At 36.2% G+C, this 22,890-nt stretch overlaps 1 protein-coding gene across 1 annotated transcript in view; it reads right to left on the bottom strand.

The window, feature by feature from the left end:
- Positions 1–7,372, bottom strand: part of LOC149550407 (U2 small nuclear ribonucleoprotein B''-like) — a 43,281-nt gene extending 35,909 nt beyond the window's left edge. Inside the window, exon 1 of the mRNA XM_089793424.1 lies at positions 6,828–7,372. Coding sequence (XP_089649550.1) covers positions 6,828–6,900 — 73 coding nt within the window. The 5' untranslated portion in view covers positions 6,901–7,372. The remainder of the gene's footprint in view (positions 1–6,827) is intronic.
- Between the last annotated feature and the right edge of the window lie 15,518 nt (positions 7,373–22,890).

The following is a 22,890-nucleotide window of genomic DNA, read 5'->3' as shown; positions in this document are numbered from 1 at the left end:
AAGATGTTGAAGGATGAAATTGAAAAAACCATAAAGTAGTTGCTATGGGCCACATTAGACCAAGTAAGTCTCCTTGCACTTCTTCAGTGGTGTTGGTGAAGAAGGATGGGACATTGAGGATGTGCATTGATTACAGGGTGCTTAATAGGAAGACAATTAAAAATTGGTATCCCATTCTCAGGATCAATGAGTTGATAGATGAGCTTCTTGGAGCTTGCTTGCTTCTCAAAAATAGATTTGAGATCAGGTTATCACCAGATCAGTGTTAGAGAGCAGGACATCGAGAAGATTGCCTTTAGATGTCGTTGTGGCCATTTTGAGTTTGTAGTTATGCCATTTGGGCCAACTAACGCACCTGCTACTTTTTAGGCAACAATGAATAGGGTTTTCCATCCTCAATTGAGGAAATTTGTACTTGTCTTCTTCAATGATATCTTGGTGTATAGTAGATCTTGGGAGGATCACTTGGTTCACCTTGACACAATGTTGGATATATTGGGCAGAGAGTCCTTGTATGGAAAGGAGTCGAAATGTGATTTGGGTATGACAAAGTTGATGTATTTGGGTCACATCATCAGTGCAGAAGGCGTACACATGGATCCTGAAAAGATTCAAGCCATTGTGGAGTGGCCTTTACCGGTGAACCTTACACAATTAAGGGGCTTTCTAGGATTATGTGGTTTCTATAGGAGGTTTGTAGATGGATATTCCAGGCATGCAGCACCCTTGAGTCTTGACAAATTTGATGAGAAAGGGAGCTTTCTTGTGGACTCCTAAGGCACAGGAGTGTTTTGAGAAATTTAAGGAGTTGATGACTTCCTGTCCAGTGTTAGTGTTACCAGATTTCAACAAACCTTTTGAGCTACACTATGATGCTTCTGGAGAGGATATTGGAGCAGTGCTTATGCAGGAGAAGCACCCTATTGCTTATAAAAATGAGAAATTAAGAGGTTCAAAGTGGAGCTTCAGCATATATGACAAGGAGATGTTAGCCATTATGCATGCTTTGGCTAAATTCAAGCAATATTTGGTAGGTAGCAAATTTTGTATCAAAACCGACCATTATAGCCTAAAACACTTTTTGGGGCGGCGAAATCTCAATGATAGGCAGCAGAAGTGGGTGAGCAAGTTATAGTCCTATGATATTACATATTTTAAGGGGACACAGAATGTAGTTGCTAATGCTTTATCACATAGGCCCCATTTGAGCTTATTGACAGATATATCAAAGGATTGGAGACACTTGATTCTTGCAGAGTATGCAAAGGATGCATGGATAGTCGGATTCATAGATGGAACTATTCAAGACAGCAGATACACCCTTGTGAATGAGCTCATCATTTACAAAGGGCAAATATTTTTGGTTCTAGGCTCAACAGTGAGGAGGATGAGTGAGGAGGATGGTTCTGAACTCTTTTCATGATTCACCTATGGCAGGACATCCTAGTTTCTACGAGACATATCGGCCGATTAGAGAGCACTTCGCATGGAAAGGACTCAAAGCAGAGGTACTTCAGTATGTTAGGGAGTGTCCCACCTGCCCACAGAATAAGCAGGAACACTCCTATCCAACCGGTTTACTTCAGCCACTTCCAATTCCTGATAGGAAGTGGGAGTGTTTATCATTGGACTTCATCACAGGACTGCCTAGAGCCCAAGGCAGGGACTGCATATATGTGGTTGTGGATCGCCATACGAAGTTTGCACACTTCTTTTTTATTACTGCTACATACACTACTACACAAGTGGCAGAGTTGTTCTCCAAAGAGATATTCAGAGTACATGGCTTAGTGACAGAGACAACAGGTTGATGAGTCACTTTTGGCAGGAGCTATTCAGGTTGTGTATGACAGAGCTCACTCCGAGTACTAACTACCACCCTCAGACAAATGGTCAAACGGAGATAGTGAATAAATGGGTGGAGGGATATTTTAGAAATTATATAGCAGGGCAACAGAAGGCATGGGTAAAGTGGATTTATCTCTAGAGTATTGCTGCAATACCACTTATCACATGTCTATTCAGATGTCACCCTTTATGGCCCTATATGGGTATGAGGCACCTAATTTTATGGATCTACTTTTGAGTGATAGTAGAGTGCCCCATGCAAGTGATTTGTTACAAGCAAGTCAAGACATTGTTAAGACTCTGAAGGATAATATAACCAAGGCACAAAATCAGTAGAAGCAGTATGTAGACCAGAAGAGGTCTGAGCGGACTTTTGAGGTTGGAGATATGGTGTATCTTATGTTGTAGCCTTACCGTCAATCCACTCTCAAGAAGAGTGGTGCCGAGAAACTTAAGCCATGATACTATGATCCATTCAAGATTATTAGGAAAGTGGGAGAGATAGCTTATGAGTTAAATTTGTCGGCGGAGAGCAAGGTGCACAACGTTTTTCATGTGTCACACCTCAAGAAGGCGCTAGGACATCATATTGTTCCTTCTACAGTGCTTCCACCCTTGGATGATGAGGGAAAATTGGTATTAGTGCCAAAGACTATCATTGATTTCAGGGAAAGGAACTTGAGGTGGTGTACTATAAGGCAGTATTTGGTGAAATGGAAGGACCTGCAAAGTAGAGGATGCGACATGAGAGAATGAGGAGGTTTTGCAGCATCCGAACTTTAAGTTGTTTGAGGACAAGCAATTTCAAGGAGGGCGGATTGTAATGTCCCCATCCTTTTAGCATTTCAATGAAATTCTTAGCCTTTACATTCTTCGAAGGCTAAGTGGAGAAATAAGAAGAAATTGATTAAATTAATTTCTTATAAAGTCATTAAATAAATTAAAATTAAAAGATGACTTTATATTTAATTAATTTAATTTTTTAGAAGCACAATTAATTATTGTATTGCAAGGGAGAAGCTTCTAGATAGTGCATTTTATAGAAACACAACTAATTTTTGTATTGGAAAAGGGGAAGCTTCTAAAGAATGCAATTAAATAATATTTTATTTCCTTCTAGAAGGTTGAAGGAAAAGAATAAATAGAGGTGAGAGCTTCATTGTTAATGATCTGATTATATTTGATATAAACTTGGAAGAAGAAACTAAGGTATTTGATTTCAGTCAGCCATTGGAGAGCGTCAACTCTTCAGTGTTGCAACCATTTGAGGTGGTGAAATATCCACTGAATTTGGTATTCAGGAGAGCTTCAATTCAAGAGTTCTATTTGTGTTTAAATTGGAGAATACATTTATTGTTGGCTGCTACAATACACAAGAACGATGTCACACTACAGTACTTACACTTGATTCATCTCCATTCTTGGGTATCACTATTATCAAGTTCCACTTGCAACTATTAGTAGTTAGCATTGTAATTTTTAGGCATATGATTTTGCTATTACTGTAGTCATTATCGTAAGCCCATTTGTCTTGACAAACTCGTAGCACTATTGTACATGAGAATGAATTCAATAAAAGAGATACATGTTGCATACCATTTGTTTGATGAAATGTCCATCTAATAGCATATATGATCAACATAATAGTTGTATGTCAATTGTTTTTCAAAATGTCAATTGGCTGTCGGTATGCATTCCATATTTAGTTTCCATGTATATGCATTGAAAATACCCAAAGAACTGCACTTGCATAATAGTTCATTGTAAAAGGCATTGTAATATCATTTGCGAACATTCTAAATTTCTTAGCATTGAAAGGCAGCATACAAGTGTTTGACAATATTCCTTGAGCTGAAATCAGTCAGTTTGAGCAAAGGATATTACAAACACAATGTTCTACATTGTGTCCTAATGATGAGGCTAAGTGCGCACAAAGTAATTCGAAGTCATACAAAAGATATGATTGGTTTATAAGAAGTAGTACAGAGACAGAGTACCTGTTAAGCAGTTTTTGATGAGTGGATTGTATCTCCTAACAAAGATAGAATCAGGATATGCAAAGTTATACAGTGACAAAAGACAGTCTAGTGACGACGTCAGAGAGTGTGCATGGTCTGGAGTCACACATGTGAGAAGTTGTAAAAACTATGAGCTGACAATGTTGTGTAATTGTGCAATAATTAATTATATTATTGTGATCCTATTATAATTAATTGGGAGAGCCTCAAGGCCAACTCAAGGAATTGTTTTGAGGACATGGTATAAAGGAAAGTATTTTCTTTGATTGAGAAGTGTGAATTGTGTGTATCAAGAGTGTGAGCAAGAGCAAAGTGTTTGGTAAATGCGAGTAAGCGATCCAAGGGATTATTGGATGCAGAGTTGGTGATCCGGTATCGAGATCAGAAGAAGAGCGGTTTGGTTGACAGGACAGAGGAAGAGGAAGCTAAAGTACAGTTTTTTTCTATTATTCTACAAGGAATAATAAAAAGATCATTTGGACAGTGGGTTCGTTGGTCTTGCTCCTAAAGCTATTTCGATAGTGGGTCCATTTGCCTTCTTCAACTCCTAACAAGGTTGAAATCTCCTAATAGGGATTCAAAGTCTCCTAACAGGGATTGATATGTACTGAATGTATTTCATAGACTCCTAATAGCGTCCATCCTCTAACAAGGAATATTTATATTAGTACATCATCTTGTGGCTACCATATCCCCACCGGGGTTTTCCCTCGAATCAAGAGTTTCCCTAGTTAACATATCTGCTCTTATTGTGTATGAGTATCTTGTTATGGTTGCTGATTATATTGTTCATATTGTTAAAGATTAATAAGGTTGATATTTGTCATAATAGTTATATAACTGATTCACCCCCCCCCCCCCCCAATTATATAACACATTGATTGATCAATCAAAGCAAAGTCCCTTATTTGTAGGAGCAATCGCCTCAATTATCTAAACAGTAAAAAAGCGGTAAGAAATTCGGAAGTATAATGTATCATCTTTGCATACCTAGCAAGAGAGTTTGCCTTGCCCAAATAGGTGTTGGCTGATTAACCATTAAAGACTACAAACAAGTTCATGCTATACTCACACAATTTAATTTCAAGAAACACAATGCATCATCATGCATGATCCTTATTGACCTTACTGGAGCAGTTGAAAGGCTTACATTGAAAGGAAATAACTAAAAGGCTTACATTAAAAGGAAATAACTATGTAGTGTAGCATACCAGTATAGATATTTTTTGTTCCTTTTCTGCAATGTAGGCTTGATATACAGCCAAGATATATTGGAAATAATGACTTCCACAAAGAAGTTAAAAGAGATACATTAATAGGAAAGAATTACTTGATGAGATCTACCAGTGTATACTGTTTGTGTCCCTTAGCAAGACAGTGGACTTGATATACAGGCAAGAAACATGGCAGGATTGAGCAGTGAGATTTGAAGAGGTGTAATCACAATCAACATTCAAATCGGGAGCATAGAAGCCAAAGGTATAAATGATCACTTGTGCAAAGCACATTCTCTCTGACTCAATTCAGTTTGTGTCCCTTAGCAAGACAGTGGACTTGATATACAGGCAAGAAACATGGCAGGATTGACCAGTGAGATTTGAAGAGATGTAATCGTAATGAACATTCAAATCGGGAGCATAGAAGCCAATGGTATAAATGATCACTTGTGCAAAGCACATTCTCTCTCACTCAATTCCATTCATCTAACTGTAAATCTCCATGACCTATCTAACATCTTTCTGTCTTACTGCTTTTGAATCCGTAAAAACGGAGTTTAGCAGGGATTTTTTGAGCCCATTACCAGAATTGAATTTTTCAGGGGAAAAGTGGATTTCATTTTAGTCAGTTCTTTCTTCTATCAACATCCTGAGTCCTGGAAGTCTAAAATATGTTTCAGTATAATTTCCACTCCATTATTGCTTGACATATTTGTGCTCTTCAAAGAATTTACAGAGATTCTGTACTGTCTATTAAACAAACTATGAAGAGTCAAATCCGTAAGGGCCGTACTTTGCATCATCTTGTCGTGGACAGGGTCATGTTCTTGGTTGTAATTTTGTGTAATCTGGACTCGTGTATTTCAGAATCTACATTCAAACTTCGATGAAGGGTTTAATTGTATGAGCCAGTTTTAGTTTGGATTCTGAACTATTGTATTTCTGAAACTATGTCCAAATTCTGTTAGTGAGAATTTAAAGCAGACAGATGGTAATAAGTTTTCCTCGCTTACATGAAATTTTTCCATGTTACACTAAAAATTAGTAATCACGTGATAGAGAGGGTCAAACCCAGACTACAATAAGACGGCCAGCGTGTCTCATATATTAGGAGTTGAAATATGAGTACGTAATGTTATGTAAGATAATAAGGTATATATTAAAATGAATGGTAAGGCTGATCTCACCCACCCACCATTACACCACAAAAGATGCCGTCCAGTATCTCAGTGCCAGCACCTCGAGCCAAAATTAAAATTATTTCGAACAAACATTGTCCAATACAATCCCCCTTTCGCTCAATGACTAAAACCCACTTTAGAGGTTTTAAGATCAAGAGAACAGCTGTTTGCAAAGCTCAACAGGTCAAACTCATGTGAATTCAGCATCGTTCCCAATGCTTCCACGCCATTGTTTCTAATGTTAAAACGAAGATATGTGCAAACAAATACACTGACAGTGAAATATTTGAGGAAAGGGCTTTATCTTTGGTAATAAGCTACGCTTCCAAGTTTTCCACTGGAATTTTTGTAATAAGATATTAGTATAGGGTAACTAAGCTAGTTCAATATATGCGCTGCCCGAGATATCGGTTCAATATAAAAACCTCGCTGCAAGGAAAAAAAATAGAGCCAAATGACGCCACGCTAGGGTTTATAACGTTTGAAAAAACAAATTTTCTCCTCCGAGTGAAACGAATGCAACTGGAATTTACATAGGAAAAGTAAACAGGGAAAAGAAATACCTTCTTTTTTAATCTTCTCATTGAGATTGTTAACGTAAATCGTTTGATTAGGAGGAATATCGGCGGACATCATCTTTGACACTTGCTGTTCTAGCTGATACAGTGAATCGCCTGACCGGTGGATGGATATTCAATATTTCTCTGCGGCTCGCCTGCGATTTTTAAAAACATTAACGGTTGCTTTTCTTTCGCTCTATATATAGATCCATTCAGGCTAAAACCGCTTGTTGCCGGAGACTCATTTTGTTTGGGAAGATTTGCAATATTGAGTTTTTTTTATGGAGAAGAACACTCTTCTCAGTTTTAAAGAATGAGGTCAAGTATGTACTACCAATAATAGATGTGATTTAAATACATTCACTTATTCGTCTATTTGCTTTCAAGATGTCCATGAACAACCTCCTCGCGCCTTATATTTGTTCTTATTTCTCCAATCAATTCTACATTCAATTGTTGTGCATTCTACATCCAAAGAGTTGTAAGTATAGAATGACCAAAGCTCTAAAACGAGTGATAAGGTGTGCACAAAAAGTTTCTTCATTCTTACCGAACACCCCTTGGACTCCCCGCGTAAGAACCAAATGGATGCTATTTTTCGCTTCAATAATTTCCATCCAACTTGTGTACCCAATCTTACCATATAAACATTCCATTAAATGTAATAAATGACAAAATACCAAAAGACGTGTCAGGCCTCTTCTAATCCCCCACTTGGAGAATATTAAAGGCCACTCATGTGCTCCCTGAGTCATTAATTATTTCATTCTAAGTATTTACATGTAGGAAAAATAATATTAAATAATTATGTTCACAACCTATCTATATCCTTGCTAGAGGTGAAGTCTGGTGAAGTCCAAGATTTCACCTCTGTGAGCATAACCTAGATCCAACGAGTGCTAAGTGTTTCACTTATTATCATGAGAGATGGATTCATGTTGAATCACTGCTCATGAAACATGGGCCAATGAGTTTGACTCAAAACCACACAGTTAAATCTTGATAGCAATATCAAGATATCAAATATGTTTCATGTTTGTATCAAGATATCAAATATGTTTCATGTTTGAAGTGTGAAGAGTTTTATAGATCCTGATTTACCGCCCTACCCCCTTCACCCCCCCCCACCCCCCCCCGCCCCCCCCCCCCCCAATATCTCACTTTGCCTATTAGATTTCCAACAAAGAATTGCTAACAAGGGAAAACTATGTCTTTTAGCCACCTATGTACCATTTAAATTTTCATCAAGCTCTCATGCTCCAACAAGACATCTGCAAAAGAAATCATCATAACCACCACCAAGTAAAAGAACTCGTCACATCACCCAGGATGATGAGAGTAAAAGGATCATGCCAAGGTGAATCATCTTAAAATGGACCACCTATTTTGAAACCCTTTAGCTCTCCTTGGTGTGGTTTTGGTCCCTTTCTCTTCTTCCAACCTTGCTCAAATCTCAAGGTCATTAGCAATTTCTATGCATGACCCTCATAAGTGTTATTTTAATGTCTTTTTCATATCTTTTAATAAAATAATTTATTTCCTGATTCTTTTTGCACAACCCTTAAGACCTCAAAATCATGAATTTAGGGATTCCTTTGGGTATAGGTTGACCCAATTTGACCTATACCTACAACCAAATGAACTTTGGATCTCGTGTCCTCTCTGGTTCCTCAATTGTTTTCTCCAATGCCCTAGTTGACTTGCTTTGTTTTCAACCCTAAAAACTAGTATTTAAGGGAGCTTGGGCATCTATTTTTCACATCATCATGAACATTATAGGCGCATAAGAGATATCTACGAGCACATCATCAAGTACATTCAAGATCTCAAGCATTCATCAATTTCAAGTATGCTAACCTAATAAGGTATTGTCTTGTTAATTAAATCACTTTGATTTAATTATTAACTCACTTATCATCTCTATTTCACTTAAGCTAAACATTAGGTGTATAATAATTAGTTTTTTTATTAATTATTATAATGCAACCTAGATTAGTGACATTTAATAATTATATAAATTATTAAATGTTTATCTCTTAGGGTTTCCCTTTTAGGTTTTGATCTCCTTTTAAAATGATTGATCCATTGTATATTTTTCCATCCTTTTAGTCTGATAATATATCTTCAATATTTTCATAGCACAAACTCTTTCCTTTTCTTCTCTATACTTCTCTATGACATATTCTTGCATGCAAGTGTTCTCTGAGTTATGTAAAGTTGTATTTCTCAACTTCTACATGGTATCAAAACTATATCTTCCTCAACTTGTTCAATTTTTGAAGCTATCAAAGAAACAAGGTTTTATGTAGGTCAAACTGTGTTTTTTTAAATTTTTTTGTTTTGCAATAGGGGTGGTCACTAATTTTTGGTGCACTTTGAGTCCAAACAGACCTCATAGATGGATTCGTAGCACCCAAACACCCATATTTCCACATAAGACACATCCAATTTGGGCACAATCGCAATCTGAGGCAAAACCTTTTTGCCCCAAACTTTATGACCTTGGGCAAGAAAAATGAGGTGTTGATTTTGTATTTCTTCTAAAAAAATCAAAAAGTGATTTATTCAACAAAGTGCATGCCTTTTTTGAAAAGAAAAAAATGCATGGTAATAAAAACAGTTTGAAAAAAAATCACAAAGCACATTTTTTTTTTAAAGTGCATGCACTTTTTGCTCTTTAAAAGCACATTAGCAAAGTATTTACGTAGATAGGTACACTTGTATGTGCAAGGCATGATATCATCCACCTCAGGGCCAAAATTTGACAACCTTCAAACCATCATCCCTTTGAGTTTTTTTTAATCATAAAAAGCAATCAATGGTATTTTGGTCATATCTTCATCATACGAAGGTATTTTTCAATAAATCTTATATTAGTGGAAATGGTGCAGGAGCACCTAGGAAATATGCCAAGTTTCCTAAATCGTTTTTGGCTTGTAGTGGTCTTGGCTAGACCACATGAATAAGGGCTATGTGATAAAGCCCCAAGTGTGTGAGTTGTGTTTTTAAATAGGTTTTTGTTGTGTTTGAGTTTCCAAGTTGCTTCTATGTTGGCAAAATTGCTTAAATTGCTTGTTAGAGCCTAGAATGGTCAAACACTGACCAAGACCCCAGGAGGATGGGAAACATGGAAAATATGTTAAAAGTTGTAATTACATGAAAATAGGTTCATTTAACCATGTTTGAGGTCATGGAGCCATTAAATGCACAATAGTGCAAAAGTTGCACTTGGCAACTTTGCAACTTTGCAAAGTTGCTTAACAACATTGACAAAAAGTGCTAAAACTTTATAAGGGCTTCAAGAATCAGTTGGAAACCTATGGGATCTGTTGATTCACGTGGGTAAGAGGTATTTAAGACCAATCCAAGTTAGTTTGAGGGCTGGCATATGCTTTTGTACGAATTTTGGCATTGGAATGAAGAGCAAACTGAGCATTTTGATGACAGTTTTCTGATTTCACCCTTCATCCACACCTTTAATGGATTGATAGGGTTGTTGTTTTCATGTGATTTTATAGTGTATGGAATGTAGATGCTTTGGTAAAGATTAGGAGTTTTTTTGATCAGTTTCATTACTAGTTTGAAAAATCTTTTTAAAGGTGCCAGTTCGCTGGTCTGTACACAGCAATCAGCAAAGAAATCTCTATAACTTGAATTCCAATGGTGGAACCATGATGGCCTTTTGGAATCAAGTACTAGACTGTATAAACAATGTAAATATGTATTTTTGTCTTGTTTTGCAGAGGTTTGTTGTTTTTTCCAAGAGGCCCTAGGCGAGTTTGCATACCCGGCTAGGCAATGAAATCAGCAAATAAGTGTTTGAAAGGGGCATAGAATGGGGTGTTGGGTGCAATACAACTTCATGGAAGGCAAGAGTGGTGAGTGAAGGAAGTTAATTCCAGGAGTTCAGTCATTTAGAGTCCATTTGAGTGGTGGAAGGAAGAACTCTCTATATTCCTATTCATACAAACAAGAAACCCTTGTAAATAGACATATTTTTGGAAATCCCTTGTACGGATGACCTGGGTGTTGCAGACCTGAAAAATCTTCAAGGGGAGCCAAAAGGGTATCCAAATCATAAAATTTTTTGAGTACTTCTTAAGGGTTTGAGGAGATATAAGCCAAAAATCAGTTTTGGAGGCCTAATTTTGTTATTAGTCTTGGTAGCCCTCTTAACTATGCAATCTTCAAATCGATTGGAAACCCAATACTCCAATTCACTTAGTGATCCTAAAAACTATTGAATGAGACCTAATACAAGCCTTGGAATTCAATATAGCCAAGAATGCACTCCTGGAAGCCAGTTGTCAAGAATGGTGCAATGAGAGCACTAGGGAGACCCCATGGTTAAATAGAGTTTTGAGTTGATTGGTGAGGATTAGTGTAATAAGGGAATAGAGAGAAGATTCCCTTGGAGTAGGGTATAGGATAAATACCCTAAGAGGCTAGGAGAAAGCCTAAAGTGAGTTCTAGTAGTTGAGGCTAGAACCTTGTTCAAGATCCTCCCCATCAAATTGGTATCAGAGCCTTGAAAGGTTTGGGACAAGACATTGTGTATGTCTTATTTTGGAAGTGAGTCAGTGGGAGAAACCACAATGGTAACAAATGCTGAGTTGGCAAAGGAAGTGACAGAACAAAGGGAGAAAAATAGGCTCCTTGAGGAAGCCTTAGAAGCTATGAAAGATAAGCTTGATGAAGTGGTAGAGACAGCTGGAAAAATGAAAGAGAAGTTGGAAATTAATAAAGAAAAGGGAAAGGAAGAGAATGAAGAGGACTATGTACCTAAACTTGATCCTCCATTACAAGAGGAACCTTTCCTTAAAGCCATCAAGGCATTGGGTGGCAAATCTCTTGAGGGGATACCCCTATTTACTGGTAAGATGAATTCAGAATTGGTCATGGAATGGATTGAAGGGATGGAGAACCATTTTGAATGTGAAGGCGTATCAAAGGCACAAAAGGTGAAGGTTGCCAAAGCAAGATTAAGGGGACCAGCCCTAACATGGTGGAAGTTCATTCAAGAAGAGAGGGAAAGAGAAGGCAAGAAACCTATCTCTAATTGGAAAGCTATGGTGGCAAAAATCAGAGATAACTATTTGCCTGAAGACTATGAAATCCAGCTACACAAGAAGAGACAAAGCTTGAAGCAAAAAGATTTGGATGTGGCCTCCTATACTGAAGAGTTTCAAAAACTTTGCTTGAGATCCAAGGTCCAAGAGGAGGAGAGCATCAAGGTGGCTAGATATTTAGGTGGTTTGAAATGGAGTATTCAAGAGGAGATCAGCCTTTGGACTCCTACTACTGTTCATAAGTGTTTTCAATTGGCACTCAAAGTGGAAGATAAGAATAGAAGGAAACAAGACTCTAACTCTAGGGGTAGAGGAAGAGGGAGAGACTCTAGAGGACATAGAGGTGGTTATGGGGGAAGAAGCAATGAACCCAAGGCCACAGGAGACTCCAAGTTGATTGAGCAAAGTGGGGAAACAAGTGAAAGAGGTAATTTCACTAGAGGAAGAGGATTTGGTGGTGGAGCTAGAGGCAGATCAAACAATTTCAGCAGGGGTTCACATTTTGCAAACATGAAATGTTACCATTGTGGACAACTTGGTCATCCAGCCTATAGATGTCCTGAGAAGGCATCATCTTCCCAAGGGGATAAGAAGATAACATATGTTCAAGAAGAATGCAGCAACAATATAACTTCAGAAGTGAATCTTGATTCTGAGAAGGGAGAAAATCTGATGTTTAGAAGAGTTTTGATCAAGGAGCCTAGCAAAGAAGAGCCTAAACAAAGAAGGGCACTTTTTAGAATAAAATGCAAGATACTTGGAAAGGTTTGCAAAGTTATTGTTGACTCAGGATCAACTGATAATATCATCTCTGAAGAGGCTGTCCAAAAGCTCAAGCTAACAAAGATTCCTCATGATCATCCATATAGAGTCACATGGCTGAATAAAGGGCAGAATGTGTTGGTAAATGAACAAGTTTGGGTGGATTTTTCAATTGGAGGATATCAAGACAAAATTCTTTGTGATGTGTTGGCCATGGATGCTTGTCATCTACTCTTGGGTAGACCATGGCAATATGATAGGGATGCTATCTATCATGGGAAGAAGAACTTGTATACATTCAAGAAAGGAGGAGTGACATACAAAATCCAATCACTTGTTGAGGAAGGCATAGATGCAGCAACAGATCAGCGTGTTCTACTCATGAGTGGAAAAGAATTCTTACATGATTTCAAGGAGAACAATGAAGTTGGGTTTGCCATAGTTGTGAAACCAAAGGAGAAAGATGCTGTCAAACAAACACCATTGCCAAGAGAGGTAAAAGAACTATTGGATCAGTTCAAAGACATCATAAGTGATGGAGAACTTGCCACACTCCCTCCACAAAGATCTATTAGTCATCAAATAGACTTTGTTCCTGGATCCTCATTGCCCAACAAGGCTGCTTACAAGATGACTCCAGATCAGAATAAAGAAATTGCAAGACAAGTACAAGAGCTACTTGACCAAGGTCTCATTCGGAAGATTATTAGCCCATGTGTTGTACCGGTTGTTTTGGCACCAAAGAAAGGAGGTAAGTGGAGAATGTGCACTGATTCTAGAGCCATAAATAGGATAACAATTAGATATAGGTTTCCTATTCCTAGAAAAGAAGATGTAATGGATTGTTTGGGGGGTGCTAAGTATTTCTCCAAGATAGATCTCAAGAGTGGCTACCATCAAATCAGAATGAAGGAGGGTGATGAATGGAAAACAGCCTTCAAACTACGGAAGGACTTTATGAATGGCTAGTAATGCCATTTGGCCTCTCTAATGCACCTAGTACATTCATGAGGCTAATGAATGAAGTGTTGAAGGACTACATAGGCATTTTTGTAGTGGTTTATCTTGATGATATTCTCATTTTTAGCAAGACTAAAGAAGAACACATGAAGCATTTGGCAATTGTTTTAAAGAAGTTACAAGAAGAAAAATTGACCATTAATCTTGAGAAAAGTGAGTTCTTGAAACAAGAGTTGGTTTACCTTGGTTTTGTAGTTTCACAAGGTAACTTGAAGATGGATGAAAGTAAAATAGAAACCATTCTAAACTAGCCTACACCTAAAACAGGGGCTGCAGTAAGAAGTTTCCATGGTTTGGCACAATTCTACAGGAAGTTTATAAGGGGTTTTAGTGAGATATGTGCACCAGTATTAGACACCATCAAGGGAGGACTAAAACCTAAGTTCTTGTGGACCAAAGAAGCCAATGAAGGGTTTGAAAGGTTGAAGAAAGAGGTAGCTACTAAACCCATTTTGGTTTTACCTAGTTTTGACAAGTTGTTTATTGTAGAATGTGATGCAAGTAATATTGCTGTTGGGGCTGTATTAAGCCAAGAAGGAAGGCCAGTAGCATTCTTTAGTGAAAGGCTAAATGAATCCAAATCTAGGTACTCATCCTATGACTTAGAATTGTATGCATTGGTGCAAGCACTTAGGAAGTGGAGGCACTATCTTTTACCTAAAGAGTTTGTTGTATACATTGATAACCAAGCATTGAGTTACATCAACACTCAAGAGAAGTTGAGCCTAAGACACATCAAATGGATGGAGTTCCTACAATCCTACACATTCACCATCAAGCACAAGAAAGGGCAGATAAATAAAGTAGCTGATGCATTAAGTAGAAGGCTGCTTACTATCCAAGAAATACAGTTAGAGAGTATTGGAGTTGAAGGTTTCAAAGACCTATATGCTGATGATGAAGACTTCTCAGAGGCCTACAAGGTATGTGAACGAATCTGACTTATTAGAAGTTATAAATTGACAATAGTGATGTAATATTTGCATTAGCAAGACAAATTGATAATAATCTAGTGACATGTCTTCCAATTATGTTCAATGCTTGTTAGTTTGTTTATGCATTTTCATTGTTGCATATTATTGCTGCAAGGTTAGATATATCCTTTGGGGATTCTTTGTCTATGACTACCTCAAGTGGTATCATAGATAGGTTTTACATTAAAGCAAAATAAGTACTTGGAATCTGATGTCTTAACTTGTATAACTTGTTATTGTGGAGTGGAAGGTATTGAGGTTCTTCTCTACATCAACTTCGGACTGATGCAAGGTGGCAAGAAAGGTTTTTTTGGCTACTAGAAGATTGGAGATCACATGTGTGAACCTAGTTATAGGGTGGTAGAATATTAGGTCCAACCTGTAATTTTGGGGGTTGCTCAAGGAGGATTAATTGGCAAAGTTGATATTTTCATGTTCGAATAAACCTAGTTGCTTGAGGATAATTGTTGGTGTTGGAAAACTGCTTGGTTGGCATTTTTGAAAACATGTTGCCTAGAAGAATGAATCCTATAAGACTAGAGAAAATTGAGGATTTAATAAATGAGATAAGAACTAAGATCCAAAATTCTTTGGTTGGGGCTAGGAGAAACCCTAAGGCTAAAGATGAATTTGAGGAAGCTATTGAAGATCTTGAGATAGTTGAAATTGGTATTCCTTTCGAAGAAAAAATATTTTTGAGAGCTATAACACAAATGAGTAAGAGTCGTAGACTTGATGTTACATGCTTTTCACGTTGAATTAATAAACTAGAGAATTACTTTGATCTTGAAGAAATTAAAGATCCATAGAGAATTCGGCTAACACATACTAAGTTAAAGGGTCATGTTGCCTTATCATAGAAATAATTGTAGAAAAATAAAAAAGACAATGGTGAACCTAATATCACTAGATGGAGAGTTATGGTTTGTACACTTCAGGCTAAGTTCACACCACATGATTATGAATCGAAATTGTTTAAGAAATTATAAAATCTAAAAAATAGAAAGATATGAAAGTTAAAGAGTACATGGAGGAGTTCTGAAATATGACAATCAGATCTAAACATTGTGAATTATCCAAGGAAAATGAGGCTATATATGTTAATATTCTAAGAATTAACATTCAAGATGAGTTAAGTATCTATGCCTTGAAGGAAGAGATAAATTAAAGAGGATACAAGTTACCTCTAGGGTTATGGATTAATCGATTATTGATAAAGGAAAATATAAATTTGTGATTGAAGATGATTTTGATCAAGAGATTTATGGAAGGATTAGAACCAATGGAGAATTTATGTACTTGTTACAAATGCAGGAATGTTGGTCATAGAGATTTCCAATGTTCATTTGGTACTAGAAAAGGGAAATAGAAACTGGCGGCACATGAGGAAGAAGAATAGAAAGGTGAACATGTTAAAAGAGAAGTTACACATGAGATGGGAGAATCGTTGATGTTCAAAAGAGTTGTGTTAAGTAAAAAGGAACCAGAGCCTATGTAGAGGAGGAAGTAGAACCAAACTATTTGCAAGTCTGGTGACAAATGTGGCAAACTGATAATATATGGTGGGAGTATAAGTAACCTTGTATTTGAAGAAGTGATACAAAAGTTGTCATTGTGAAGACTCAAGCATCCATGCCTTAATGGGATAAGTTGGTTTCATGACAATCATATAAAAGAAGTGAAAAAATAATGTTGGGTTTAATTTCAACATTAGGCCATACCAAGATGCAATATTATGTGATGTGCTAACATGAGTGCTTGTCATGTTTTATTAGGTAGACCTTGGCAATCTGATGTTGGTGCTATTGATAATTTGTGAAATAATGTTGTTTCTATCATCAAATATGGTAGAAGATTTACTTTACTTCTATTGAAGGAGGAAGGAATGAAATATAAGAACCTGAGTAGATGAGAACATAGACCTTAGGAATCAAAATATTTTAGATCAAAAGGTGATGGATCTACAAAAAGGTTTGAAAATGTTTATGATATTGTCCAATTTTTGAAGGATTAGATGAATAAATGTGAATCGGTGAACTTGAAGACTGAAGATAGCCAGATGGTGTTACAATAGGCTACCATAGGATTAGTTATATCACTTTGCAACATTTGCCACTAGACATGCAAATAGTTTGGTTCAACTCCCTTATTTGCACAAGCTTTAGTTCCTATTTATTTAACAAAACTCTTTTGAACATCAATGATTCTCCCATTTAAGGTGGAACTTATCTTTCAATAAATTCATCTTTCTATGCTTGTTCCTCATGTGCCACAAGGTTATGTTTTCTTTGTTGGAACCAACTAAACATTGGAAAGCTAGATGACCAACTTTCTTACAATTGAAACAAGTACTTAAATTCTCCATTTCTTTTGATCCTTCCATGAATCTTTTGATCAAATTCTTCTTCAATCACAAGTTTATGTTTGTCTTTATCAACAACTAATTAATCCCTAACCCTAAGGGTAACTTGTCCTCTCTTTAACTTATCTTCTACCTTTAGGGATATTGATAAGCATCTTCAAATCAAATAATCATTGACATAATTAACTCATCTTGAATGTTAAGTCTCAAACCATTAACATATCTAGCCACCTTTTTCTTGGATGACTCTCAATGTCCAGATTTGATTGTCATCTTGTAGAACTTCTCTATGTACTCTTTAAGTGTTAGATCTTTCTATTTTAGATAATTTAATCTCTTAAATAATTCTAGCTCAAAATCCTTCAATGTGAACTTGGCCTTAATTCTAGAAATCATAACTCTCCATCTAGTGATCTTATGTTCATCATTATCTTCCCTATCCTTATGCAATTATTTCCACCATAAGGCAACATGACTTCAACTTAATCTATGCTAACCTGACTCTTTGTGGATCTCTCACATCTTCAAAATCAAAGTAATCCTCCAATTCATTAATCCAACCTATCAATTCCTCTAGATGTAAAGAACCATAAAAGCACGTAACATCAAGTATGTGAGCCCTTCCCCATTTGTCCCATATCTCTTGATAATTTTTCCTCTTCAATAAGAATATCAAATTTAGCTATCTCAAGATCTTCAACAACTTCCTCAATTCATCTTCAATATTAGGGCTTCTCCTAGCCCTAACCAAAGCATTTTGAATTTCATTCCTTATAACATTTTTGAAATATTCCATCATTTTCTATAGTCTTCTATGATTCATTCTTCTAGGTGGCATGTTACAAAGATGCCAATCTTTTATTCATTAGGTTTGGTGATATGATTACAAGTGTTGGTTCTCTATTCCAACCAAGAAATCCACCGACACTAACAAATTACCTGAAGAAACTAGGTATGTTCAGTAACCAAAAAAATATCAATGCACCACTCCTCCATTAGCAACCTTCCACAATTTTATATTCGATCCAATCAATTTCCAATCCACAACTAAATTCACAAGTGTGATCTCCAATCTTCTAGCATTCAATCCTTTCTTGTCACCTAACAACCCAAGGATGTACTTGCATCATTATGATACTAGAGTTTTGGTGAAGACTTGCACCAAGAGTAGTAAGAAGGGTCATGTGCAGAGTTGGAGCAATTATTAGTCCCCCTGGTGGAGAATACAAGTGAGTAAAGAATGAACATTATATTTGTATTTTGAATATTGTTAGATGTTCATAAATTCCTTTTATGGAACATCTTCTATTCATTTGGGGTGTCTAATATAGGTTCATCCTTAAGACATTTGTAATCTTGCATCTTCAAAAAATATTTCTATTCAATTTGTTTATTTAATGTTCATTTGGACAACTATCCAAATTGATTACATAGAACCTCCTTGGAAATTCATTTGGATGAAACACCACATTTATCCAGTATATGATTTTTTTTGGGCTTGCCCAAAATCAAGACCCACATGGAACCTCCTTGGTTCTGTTGGAATTCTTTAGAATAACTGAGATGGGGGGTGAATCAGTTATCCAAGGTCCAGATGTACAATTGAAACTTTTCACAACTTAGTGAACCCATATCCATATAAACATTTTCATCATGCATGCATCCATTAGATTATGCAATCACTTAAACTTGTAGGTTATTGTCAAATCAATTTGCAGAAATGTAAATATGAAACATAACATATTCAATAACACATTTGACACAATGATTTAACGTGGAAACCCAATTTGGAAAAAACTACTAGTAACATGCTACTCATTCTCACTTTTTTGAAGTGATGCCTTGTGAAAGGCCAACCTTGTTAAAGATTACAATACATACTATTAAATATGACCCTGTTGAAGGATTTCAATCACCTTGTTAGGAGTGAGCCCAATTAGAAGAATTTAGATCATTCACTTGGAATGTCACCCAGTTAAAGGATTTACAAATGATTGTTACGTCAACCTTAATCCAAAGGATTTACCTCAAATTGATACAATAATTAGAAACTAACAGTAAGACTTGATTTGATAACAACTTACAACACACTTGCAGATTACAGATCTTTGTTTCAATCCTCCATTCTACTTGGCTTTTAGACACTTCAACTTTGATAGCTTTTTCACCCTTCAAGCATCCATACCCTTAAGCCTTCTTGCTTTGTGTGCTAACATAGTCTCTTCTCTTAGGTCACTGAATGAAGCAGTACCCTAGACTTCTTGTCTTCCTTAGGTTCTTGCACATGACAACCCTTGTTTTTGACCAGCCATCTATATAAATAGAGAATTAAGATATTTTGTCATTCACCCTCCATCGCCCATTTTAGGGTTAGTTCAGATTAGGTAGGATTCAATGAATCTAACCCTTTATTTCATTCCATTCCCTTCTAGAAACTTCTTCAATCCTCTTTGAATTCACCTCAAAATGAATCATCATGAATTATGTGCCACCAACTCATCAACCTTATCTTCCACACAGTTCACACAATCCAAGAAATCAAACTTGTCAGCTCAGATTTATCAAATTCTCGATCGTTCTCATAATGTTAACACTCGGCATTAACTAGCTTCTAATGCTTAGCACATACTACGTTGCTCAACATCCACTATCAAATCACTCAGCATGAACTAAAGTTTACTAGTGCTCGACATCAACTAAACTTTACTTGGCTTACACTAAAATTGACTTTGCTCGGCTCCAACTAATTTTCTACTCAGCTTGCACTAACTTTGCTTGGCACTTACTATGCAAATTGTCAAGTTTGGCAGACAAACTTTGTTTAACTTAATTAGTGTAACCAACCTTTGCAACCTTGAGTAGATTATCAATGCACTATAATATCACTGTCTTAACTGATTCTTGTGCTCCTTTTCCATATCATAACTCAACCTTTCCTCTAGGTGTTATTGTTACCTCATTTGATCAAATCCTCTTCATTAATCAAACAAATGGTAGTATTTAAATCATACAGGCAATTATCTTACCAATAAGTGGTAGGTTTGACATCAGTGACAAAACAATGATTGAAACATTTTTATCATACTTGTATCAATCTATTTTCAACAATCTCCCTCTTTGGCATTGATGGAAAATCAAATTGACCAAACTTAATCAATACAACCAACAAAATACCAAAAAGAAAATAATTCCTTGCATTGAAATCTCTCCCTCTATCAGCAACTTTCATCTTTTGAATAGGTTAAAAAATTTTGTCCTGATCAACAGAAAATCAAATCATCCTTATGACTCCCTCTTTATCACTTCTTATATCTACTTCTACATTATCTCACTCTTACTAGGTAGATGTAATCAGCAAGTACACTTTCTCCCTCAGTAGTTAGGATTAGGTAGATCAGGATTTCTTCTTCATCTCCCTCGGCTTTCATGAAACCTAGTACACTTTCTCCCTCTTTGACAACAAAGCCAAAGACATGTCATCTTCATATGTAGATATGAATATTTTCAGTTTCTCCCTCTATCACCTCGCTTGTGACAAATTTGTAGTTCTAGCTCTTTGATTACTTTAGGCAGCTCCTAAAGTAAGATCCACTACATCAATGTATAACATATGTCAATCAAGCTTGCTTGATGCTAGCATCCTCGTGCTTCTTAGATAGCCATTGATAGGGGTATCACCCCTAGTTTACATCTTAGATACTTATGAGCATCCTTAGGTAATTCTTTTGTAAAGATATCAACAATTTTCTCTTTGGTGTTAACATATTCCATCTTCACTTCTTTATCTTGAACTAATTCTCTCAAGTAATGATACTTGATTGCAATGTTCGTAGTCTTTGTATGCATCACATGATTCTTTGATATATTTGTAGCACTTGTATTATCACAATAAAGTATCATAGGTTCAGTGATTTCTTCCTTCATACCTTTGAGTAGCTATTTGATTCATAAAATGTTTGTACAATTTGCTGCAGCAACAACATATTCAACTTCAGTAGTAGATTGAGAAATGCAGTTTTGTTTCTTGCTAGTCCATGTAACTAGCCTTTTTTCTAAGAAACATGCTCCTCCACTGGTGCTCTTTCTATTATCAATATTTTCAACGCAATCAACATCAATATAGGCTCTCAATTCAAATTTCTCATTTTTTGTATAGTATAGACCATAGTCCTATGTTCCTTTTAGATATCTCATTATTCTCTTAACAACCATCAAATGATTCTCCCTAGGATTAGCAGAGAATATTGCAACTATCCCTACAAATAATGCAATATCAGGTCTATTGTGTACTACATATTGCAATTTGCCAATCATAGACCTATATAATGTTTGATTCACCTCAGCTAAATCATCATTCTTTGACAATTTATGTTCTATCACCATAGGTGTACTTACTAGCTTGGAATCCTCCAATCCAAAAGTTTTTAGTATCTCCTTAACATACTTTGATTGAGTGATGTAGATACCATTATTCATCTAATGTACTTGCAAACCCACAAATATCTTGATCTCTCCAAACATAGACTTCTCAAATTCTTGCTTCATTTCATTTCCAAAAGCCTTATATAAAGTATCTTGACCACCAAATATGATATCACAACAAAAAATTTAGATAGAAAAATACCTTTGCCTTTCTCTATCTTCAAGTACAACTTGTTGTTATCATCAATCCTCTCAAATCCAATCTTCGCAAGATAATTATGAAGCCTCTCATACCATGCTCTTGGTGCTTGCTTCAAACCATATAAAGCTTTGCGTAGTTTACATACCATGCTTTTTTTGTTAACATCAACAAATCCTTCTGGTTGTTCTATATAAACCTCTTCCTCCAATATACCATACAAAAATGCAAACTTAACATCCATTTGATAAACTTTGAAACCTTTGTATGCAAAGTAGGCAAGCAGAGTTCTTACTCCTTCCAATCTTGCAATAGGGGCAAATGTTTCTCCATAGTCAATCCATTCTTCCTATGCATATTCTTTACAAACTAATCTTGCCTTGTTCCTTGTGACTTCACCATTTTCATCTAACTTGTTTCTATATACCCACTTGGAAGCAATCACATTTTTGTCTTCTGGTCTAGGAACTAGAGTCCATGTTTTACTCTTCTCAATTTGTTCAATATCTTCTTCCACGACTTTTCTCCAATCCACATCTTCTAAGGCATCTTTCACTATTTGGGGTTCCTGCATGCTCAACAAACATGTATCATTTCTCAACTTATTCCTTGTCATTGGTCTAGCATCTTTATCTCCAATGATTTATGCAACAGGGTGATGTCTCTTGACATACTTAGACAATCTTGGTTTTTTTCTATTTTCTTCATTTGGTCTCTCAACTTTTGAATCAATATGTGCATCTCTGTCATATAGTCCAACATCTCTTTCATGTACACTAATCTCAGAATCAAAATGTGCATCAACTTCATTCTATAACTTGGCACCTGAGTGTAGCTCGGTTCCTGAATGTAATTCAACATTCATAGTATGTGACTCGGCAGTCACTGAAACTTACTGTTGGTTTGAAACTTGAATTCAACATCTTTTTTAACAGACACACCTTCATAAATGTATAAAAATGATTTTGTTAGGATTTAACCACAGACAAAAATAACAATTACATGCAAATATAAACAATATTAGAAAATAATAGATCACACAAAAAAGAACACAAGACACCAAGATTTAACATGGTTCCTCCAATCCTTGGGCTACGTCCACCAAATAGCAAGTCTAATATTATTATGATTTAGTGATTACAACTTGATTACAATCTGTAATCCCTTATAGCTCAATACTACCGCAAGAACCAATTTTCGCATTACACCTTATCAAAACGCCTAATCTTGAACCCTTTTATACAAGTAATTTTATGTC

The sequence above is a fragment of the Cupressus sempervirens genome, chromosome 7, assembly GCF_028749045.1.
Source record: "Cupressus sempervirens isolate cs-2001-9-10 chromosome 7, ASM2874904v1, whole genome shotgun sequence".
Taxonomy (NCBI): Eukaryota; Viridiplantae; Streptophyta; class Pinopsida; order Cupressales; family Cupressaceae; genus Cupressus; species Cupressus sempervirens.
The sequence above is the reverse complement of the archived record's forward strand: the minus strand, read 5'-3'. Positions and strand labels throughout refer to the sequence as shown.